The sequence below is a fragment of the Sceloporus occidentalis genome, unplaced genomic scaffold (assembly GCF_023333645.1).
Source record: "Sceloporus occidentalis isolate IW3139 unplaced genomic scaffold, rSceOcc1.0.p SCAF_11, whole genome shotgun sequence".
Taxonomy (NCBI): domain Eukaryota; kingdom Metazoa; phylum Chordata; class Lepidosauria; order Squamata; family Phrynosomatidae; genus Sceloporus; species Sceloporus occidentalis.
Genome location: NW_028316991.1, coordinates 18,970,105 through 18,979,438, shown reverse-complemented (window position 1 = coordinate 18,979,438; position 9,334 = coordinate 18,970,105). Strand labels below are relative to the sequence as shown.

Sequence of the window (9,334 nt, the reverse complement as noted above, 5' to 3'; positions counted from 1 at the left end):
AGTACTCACTGGGTAGTATTCTGGCGTGATCCCCATTAATCAGGAAAATCTGGTTGCCATAGTAATGACTAATTTGTTGCTTAATTACAGAACCGCATCGTGGTCTTGCCAGTTATTGAGACTAAAATATTGAGCTAAATAAGTCACAATATGTAGAAAACGTATATATAGGAGGTAAAGGTATAACCAACACTGGATTTATCCAATATTCCACTCTTCTGAAAGGCAAATGCCCCTTACTCTTAAAAGGGGAACCCTCCATTTTTATTTTTTTTTAACTAGTATTATATGAAAACAGTAATTTTTTTTCATGTTTTCAAACTGCCCCAGATTAGTAGTTTGTATGTGTTGTGTCATACTATGTGACTATCATACTGCTCTTTGGTGAAGGGGAAAAAAAAAATAAAGGCTTAGTCTTAATCACCCAGCCCAATTTTCTTTTAGGGTGATGACCCCAGATTCTTTCAGCGCATGAGAATACAATAAACTGAGCCTAAATTACCATACCACATATTAACCCAATAAACACCTGAGAAAATAGTTAACTGAGCCCAAGCTAACATGACCCACGTTAACCCATTCAACACCTGAGAATAGGGTATTTAAGTGGCACGGAAAAGGTTTCATATAAACTGTCATAACAAAATGTCGTTTTGCATAAATTGTTAACAGTGCTAGGCACAGCACATGGGAAGAAAGGGTTAATGCAAACAAATTAATTTGTTAGGAACGTGTTGTGTGGCATAAAGAATTCCACGTACCCTTTGAGTGTAAATCTGATCAAAGAAAGCCACAGCTGGCACGCTGCCTAATCACTCAATACAACACAATTTGGATCACATTGATCTCTGCTTTAAAACAAATGCTTGAAAACATTCATAATTTTTCCAGAGGGTGGGTAATTATATTTCTTGTGCCGTTACAGTTCCTATAATGAACCCTTTTGCTGTCACACTCGTCAGATGAATCACTACATAATGTATGTGTAATAATTACCAGGAATATCATTTTGTTTGCAAACATTCTGGATACTACATCCCCCAGCTGTCAAGTGTATCCGTACCTCTGCTACATACATGTCGGCTGTTTGACATTTACATACAAACCAGTTTCGGATTCCCCCCCCAATTATCTTTTGGGAGGTGTGATATTCAAGGAGGTCTACAACTAACACCCGTAAAAGCCAAATCAAATGAGACTCCACCACAGTTTGTGGCATCTTATGGCCAAGGACGAAAGGGTTAGGGGACAGTGACCGGACGATGGTCACTGTTGGACCATTAGGCTCACTATGGTGCCCCTTGCTTAATTGGCTGGTTAAAATGGAGATCACATATCACTCCATAGCTTACCTCTGTCCTGGCGCCACATGTACCTACAAAGTGGAGCTCCAGCACAGGATGTCATATCCCAACAACCAGCACGAAGGATGGTGGCACCAAAGATATATACATCACTGGCCACAATGCATTAGGAATGAGGACATTGTGGGTCCACTAGGGCAACACTGAAACAAGTGATATTAATGGGTCCCTCCCAGATGACCCATATTGCTTTATGTTTTTTAAACCACTTGGTCTTAAGTGTCAGTGCCCCCTGCTACAAAACCAAGGGACAATCCAAAGACTGGACAGCCAGGCAGCGTTGCCACTACTCAATGTGGCGGTCACAAGGGAAATCTGGTCGGTCTAGCCACCTGGCCCATTTATTCTATGTAGGACTGTGCTGAACTGGCATAGCCTTCAGAGGGATAATTAAGAGGCACTGTGCACCTTTAAGATATGGAGTGTTTGGATAGGACATCATACCTCTACGCTTTTAGTGAAGACAGAGGCTGGGGGGGGGGGGCTGCCCTGGGCAGAGGCCGAGGTAAATATGCTGCTGGGTGGAAGCCATGTTTAATTAAGGTACTCTGCACAGTTTTGTAATAAAAATAAAACCTCAAAACACATGGAATATATGCGGTAGGTGCTCAAGAGTCAGACAGTAGCGTAATGATAACAGAGGCTGGATAGTAGGGCGAGTCAGCATTGGCACCAGCCCAACATAGGTATTGGGAAAAGTAGAGGAGTACAAGTATGGCTGGAGGAGAACTATCACCAGTCAACAAAAACAATAGAATTTCTTGGCAGGTAAGATCCATTCAGACCATCCAGTCTTCCCATGTTTTCTCAGCACGATATCTTCTGCTGATTGAGTAGTAGTTACATTTTGTGATACAAGTAACATTTTATTTTAGATATTGTGGAATGGCGTTTAGTAAATCAAATTAGGTTCTGGCACCAGTTTACTGTGGGTACAGTGGGAAATTCACCAGATCTCTCTACAAAGCTTACTCTTCTACAAGGTCTCTCCTGGTTATGCTACTGTTCATTGACTCAGTATTGTTTCAGGTAACTCGACTGTTCAGGTACAGCGGAACACTTTATGTAAAGTGTTGGATTCAGCTGATGCAAAACCAAACTCATAATAAATGCTGAGCACTTTAGGCGATTTAAATTTGACAATTAGCACCACTTGCGTTGCTGTAGTATTTTAAAAGAAACCAAAAACAAACAAAATAAAGAAAAAGGGAAAATCAAATGATATGGACTAGCTCTTTTTTGCTTGGCTGTTTTGGCTGAAGACAACTTTTGTGCCTCAGCTTCCAGTTAAACACCATGATTATTCAGGCATTAATAAAGAGAGCCTACCACACACGGCATATAGTCACCGAACTCTATAAAGACATCAGAGTTGAAACCCTAGCAGCTCCAAAGTCTACATGATTGGATTTGCCAGCTGTCAGACCATATCCGATGTGGAATTTGGATTGTTACACAGCACAGTAGGTAGCCGTTAGTAGACGCAACTATGCCATTCAGGAGCCACCAGCATAAAGTGCCGGGGCCACCGAGTCTTCCCTGGTACGGCCGTGGTAGCCATGACTTTACAACAGCCAGACTTTGGCAGGGGATGTTTGTCCAACAGTCGGCTACAATGTGGTGGACATTATGGCATAATTAACAACTGATCACAGAGATAGAGGGTCCCATGCACGTAAACACAATTTCAAGAGAGGAACAGAGCATTTACATCTGCATTAACGTTAAAAACCGTGCTACTATTAAATAGTATTAACATGGTTGTGATTTTTCCGATTTTTTCTCGATTGGTTCTTTTAGTCTGGCCTAAACACAAATAAATTAAACTTTTTTTTAAAAAAGATTTTTTTTTATTTAAACGTCCTAGCATATTTGTGCAGTATACTGAAACAAGGATACTTCCCCCCCCGCCCCAAACAAGTCTATTCTTATTTCAATATTTTCCAACATATACAAGTTTATTTTGGAAGGGGGGGGGGGGACATTATTCCGAAAGTGCACTCAGGTGGGTTAAACTATACCTAAAAATTCCACACACAAAAAAAAAAAAAAAAAGTCTTCAGTTGTGCTCACCGCTGTCAGGCTGTCAGGGAAAAAAATTAAAAATAAAAAGATGGGGTTTTTGGGAAAAAAAAATTAACACTTTAAACAAAAATGACATTTCACAAACATATTCCACAGCAATTTCTCTCTGTTTACTTAAATATATGAAAACGCTCCAGTTTATCCTTATTCACAGGGAAGCCCTTTATAAGTATGAAACTATTCAAGAACATAACCAATTACAAAACTACCATGGTGTACCAGAGGGTAGGTGCAAAAGCCGGGAAGTCCATCATGACGCCCGCCCCCAAAAAAAAAAAAAAAAAAAAAAAAATCAACTTTGATTCCATTTTGTAGACACTGATTTTTTAGCATTTTTTTTTCTTGATGTTGCTAAAATCTCTTTGTCCACAACCGCCACTCTGCAAAGGCCAGTGGTCCCACAATAATACAGCGGTACCAAGAGGAAGAAAGAAAGATGTATATACACAGCGAAGGTAGGAGACAACTCAGTGGTTACTAAATTCTAAATAATGCAAAAAAAAAAAAAAATTATACATACAAAAATGCAAATGTGTCTGTCCAACAGCAGGTGTGGGTGGGGGAGTTGGCAGTTTTGACCGTTACACTCGAAACAGTCCTGTGTCTGGCCCATATGTAGAATTTACATGGTCTTTATGGATTTAGTTCTTTGGCAAAAAAAGAACTTTCCATGATTTGTGATCAGAGGACCGCTGCCATAATAGTCGTTCGATGAGCATATAGTCCCAAACGTGTCAGATTCATCAGCCGAAGTAAGAAAATATATTTCTATATCATTTTCCATGAAAATGGTGGAAGGAAAAAAAAAGGTCAGATCCACTAACCTGAAAGAGACAGAAACAAATAAATCAGTAATAAATATCGCATAATATTTTTCCATTTAAAAAAATGTTAGGAATCACGTCTACTTGACTTCTGTGAATTGTAGTTAATTATTTAATTTGCATTTTTACGTCAAATGATAAATATGTCATCAAGACAATGGTTAAGATCCTGGTTAAGTAACTTAAATATATTACAGCAGATCAGAGAGTTCGGTTTTATAAAGGATTCCTCGGCTTGAAAGCTGCAAACCACATGATCATTCATGACCAGGGTCGGAGCGGCCGCTGGCCGACAGCACCTCCATGCCCAACCGATCTACCACTCCGGTGGTAGAAAGGGCCGTTACCTTATCCCCAGGCCGGCCCGGTTCATGACAACAGAAGAATAAACATTTAAGTTTGCTCTGTTAAAATTCTAACTGGGTGTTTTTGTTGTCTTCATGAAAGATACATTTATCCACAAGAAGAGTCCCAATCGCAAAATACAATATACCGTATTGGCTCGGATATAGGCCGCATCCTAGAAGTTTGGTGCTATTTTAAAGAAAAATGTATTTTTAAAGAAAAAATACACATTAGTGGAACGGTAATACATGTACATTTGTGGTATCTGTTATGCAGCATAGTCAGCATATCTTATTTAGAAACAGAAATTTGGAAAGCCAATAGCTTTCACGCCAGTTATGTCACGCCGGTGCTCCACCATAGAAGCCCCAGAGGAAGTGCTGGCCTTCATCGGCTGCCGGAGAGTAGGATCCAGGTCCCCTGCAGTGCTGCGGGGGATCTGGATCCTAACCCTTGCCCGGAGCAGGGCTAAAAGAAAAAAAAAAAGTGCGGCCTATATTAGGTCGAATACGGTATAATATATATATATATATATATATATATATATATATATATATATATATATATATATATATATATAATCTGTCCCCTAGGCTGCTTCCGTCCCAAGATTTCAGAACATTTTGTGTATTTCCACTTATAGACACCAGGGTGCTTAGAGTTAAAACAGCTTCCGGCGGTTATTATGACCTTTCGTCATTTCCTTTTTGTGAAATGTGCTTTGGTATTAAATGTATTTTGGACTGTTTTTTTTTTTTTTTCTCCCCACTAGGGTCAAATGGCTAAACTTGACCACTGGACTGAACGTTGCCTGCCCTGCAAACACATCTACGAACACACAATGTGTGATCACTCGGTCTACAGCTTTTCGCTTATTCCCTAAAAACAAAAGAAAAACTTGCACGGAACCCCAAGATACCGTCATGGTGGGGGCTGTACCTGTTCTCACACTAGCGGAAGAGTGTAAATAAGCAGCTGGGTATAAAACGGTATCTACAAAGGTGGTGTGTGTGGGGGGGTACTCAATAAAATGGGAGTTTGATTAAGGATGTTGTGTTGGAACAGCAACTCCCCTTTATTCAGTTCAGTGAGGTTTCCCAAAAGCATCCTCACAGATTGAACTATACATTCTGCAGGGCCGGATCAGCCCTTCCCACAGGACAGGCAATCTGTTAATCTGACACAAATTGGGGAAATACACATTAACAGGTGACCAGCAGAATTCACCAAAATTACACACACTTTGGTAGCATGGCGCACCTCTGAAACATTACACAAGTACTGTGTGATCTCGGCTAGACTACAGGGTTCCATTCTAAACACGTTTTAGTAGGTTTCACGAGATCTTGGAAAGCCCAAAAAACGCAAATAAGGCCGTCGTGGTTTACCATTATACGTTGTGTAACACAGGAAGATGCTGAAGTTTTTCATTTGCATTAACCAGACACGCAAAACAATACATAAAACAGGTTTAACTATATGTATGCCATTCCATGTTTTATACAAATTTTAAATACTTTTTTTTTTTAAAAACTGTACTATTACCTATTTGTGAGCATTCTCACTAGGTACACTTCCAAAGTCATAGTCTTGCGTTTCCTCTGGGGTTTCATTAGTAGCGTGACCCCAGCTGTCAGCACCATCTGAGATTGCCCCTTCATCTCCATGAGATATTTTGACCCAATCCTTATCGGTAGACTCGCTGTCCACACCATGGTCCCCTAGGCTGCTGCTCTCCAACTGGTCTAGAATGGCCTGTTGCTGCAACTCCTGGAGGTACACTCTAACTTGATCAAAATCCATCTTGGACTTCAAAACAAGGAGATCTAGGTCCTCTTCATGAAGCTGGCCGTACTCCTGAAAATATCTCGTAAGAATGTCTTTGCCGACGGTGGTGGCCGCAACCATCTTTATAAACTTTCTCCGCTCTTCCAGTGAGCGTTCGTAATGTTTCCTATACTGTTCCATCCACCTTAAGCTACCAGTCCGGAGGACACATCTATTGTCTTTAAACCATTTGACTATTTCAGTCCTAACGAGACCAGTCTGTGCTGCCAACTGGTCGTATTCCTGTGGGGACGGCCACTGGGTCCTTGCAAAGGTACTTTTTAGCAGATGTAGTTGCTCTTGCTTAGATTTGTACTGAACTGTAGGTTGTGGCCAAGCGCCAGATAACTTACAAGTCTGTTTTGAGGTCCCATTCACTAGTCCTACTTCATTAGTCTTTCCCGACCCCATTGAATCCAAAACCGCTTGTTCCATGGAATCTCTAATTTTTCGTCTTTCAGAAAACCACAAGTCAATTTCTTTTCTACTTAATTTTGTTTCTGCTTTCAGGTGATCGATTTCAGTTTGTGTTGGATACGAACTTTTAAGAAAGCTGTTCTCAAGACAACGGAGTTGCTCATCTGTTGTTTCCGTGAGTTTCCGTGGTGCTAGCTCACGGTACGAATGGTAGGGTCTCCCTGACCTCGCTACCGATACCCTTTCTCTGGCTATTGATTCACTAGTGATATGGACAATACCTCTCTGGCTTCTATACCGATGATCGCTGAACCACTTTTTAATTTCACTCCTAGACAGTCCGGTGGCATCTATCAACCTATAGATTTCAGTGTCATCTGGAAACTGGCTAATTACAAAACTAGCCTTCAAAATAGCAATTTGTTCCTTGGTCTTTTTCCGCTCATTGTTGGTCACCGGTACGGCGCTGGACTTGGGCGTCAACGGCGATTGCGTCGTGTTTTGACGTTTAGGCTCTGAAGTTTCTTGGGTGGTTTGTGCCAATCGTTTATGGCTTTGACTGGAAATATTGGTGTTGGCTGAAAACTGAGGAACGGTGACCGTAGGGGTATTTGTAACTTGAGTTAAAACCAGTCCCGTCTGTCCAAGTATCTGACACGGCAAGGCTGTCTGTATGATAGGCTGAGAAACTTTAGCGGTCGTCAAAGGACCGGGTAAGACCGTGATGGTTTGCGTTACAGACTGTATAGTGCCATTAAACATTTTCTTCCTGGCTTCTTCTACTTCTTCAGGAGACCAGCTGATACCGTGCTTCAACCGCTGGGTGGCAAACCAAATCCTAATTTGTTCCTCTGGATGTTTTGAGGCTGCTGTCAACCAAGACAACTCTGCTTGTGTCGGGTAAGGAAATTTATTGAAAGAGTTGATCAACGTTGTATTTGTATCAAGGGCAGAATTATACTTGGTGCTGTTCAAAGGGACCGGAATCTTTGGAAGAAGGTTTACATTGGGGGGAAGTTGAACAGACGGCATGACATGCGTCAGGACATCGTGATGATGAATGTCATTTAAAATGCCATTGCTTACAACCCCTTCAAATTGGTTTTCGTGCAGCGTTTCCTCTAATTTTCTTCCCTTTTTCATATCACCCCTTGCTTTTCCAGGTTTCATGATTGGCATTTTACTTACTGAAATCCCAGACGAGTTCTCATCATTGTCAAAATGTTCTTGGGTGCTCGATACATCGGCACTGCCCTCGATCGACTGTTCTAAGATGGTTTGATTATTGCGTTTCATTAACTTTAACTTGAAATTACTTTCTCCGGGGTGATATTTCGAATTGTGGTCCGATAAAGAATCGTATTTTTTGGTTGTAAAGTTACATTCGGCACACACATAAAGGGGATTGAGAATCACATTTGGGTGCTGGAGATCCACATGTTCTGTAAACTCGTTGAGATATTGTGTCACATATGGACAGTATTTGCACTCATAACCACCTTGAAGTTTTTTTGACTGGTTCTCAGGTGGTGGCTTCTCCTCTACCATCTCAGTGTCTTTATTGCACCTCTCTTTTTCCCAGTTATCCTTTGTTTCCACGCTTGGCGAAACAGCATCCCTCACAACATCAATATCTTGGTCTTCTTGATCGATGAGCTCGGTCGCTCGCACCATGCACGGGGTGGTAGACTTCCTTTTACTGGCCATTATGCGTTAAATAAGTTAACGCAAATAGAAAACAAATGCAAACGTTGTGTCCGCTCGCAAGGAAAATTTTATTCCCCGTATTCAAGCATCAATCGAGACTGCGTTGCATCTAAAAAAAACAAAACAAAACACAAACAATTAGCTAAAAAGGCACACTAGAGAAAAACAAAAATTCTAATAGAAGTGGCTAATATGCAAAAATGCTATTTACGACAACATTGTTGCAAAGGCAGAATACAGAAAGTTTTGTTGTATGCACATATTGGTCATTTGTTAAAATTAGTATTTATATGCTATTAGGGTGTGCTTTATTGTTTTTGTACTTTTTTCTTTTTACAAAAGGATGTAGCTAAACCTACATATCACTTAATATTTTATCATCCAATACATGAGAATGTTGAATCTTTATTTCTTAAGCATCACTAGCAGGACAGTTATGTAGGATATCCCTTGGCGGAACTTCTGGGTCAGATGGCAGTTGATTCCGCAGAACCATGCCCATCGTTGATCTTCATGAAGGGGCAGTTCTACCCATAGACAGTCATTAGTGGGGGTAGTATCAGAGTAGACAGGAGTGTGCATGACAAAGCACAGCTCTCTTGGAGAAAGAGAAAACCAACACGGGTCTTCACCTGGAGACTCTGGGACAACCTCATGGATGCTGGAGAAGACCGTGCATAAGGAAGTATACTACCTGCCAGCAAAGGGTGAAGTTAAAAAGAGACAGAAGACGTGTTTTCAGTACGTGGAGCCTGAGACCATACA

The 9,334-nt window shown here is 40.9% G+C and overlaps 1 protein-coding gene across 1 annotated transcript; it reads right to left on the bottom strand.

The window, feature by feature from the left end:
* Positions 1 to 6,163: 6,163 nt before the first annotated feature.
* On the bottom strand, positions 6,164 to 8,569 carry LOC149305659 (zinc fingers and homeoboxes protein 2-like). The gene has a single exon (XM_089477276.1). The coding sequence runs from the start codon at positions 8,567 to 8,569 to the stop codon at positions 6,164 to 6,166; it is 2,406 nt and encodes an 801-aa protein (XP_089333402.1).
* Positions 8,570 to 9,334: the final 765 nt, after the last annotated feature.

Bases quoted from the DNA above. Each gene is read 5' to 3' on its own strand.
- LOC149305659 (XM_089477276.1), bottom strand. From the start codon at position 8,569: ATGGCCAGTAAAAGGAAGTCTACCACCCCGTGCATGGTGCGAGCGACC.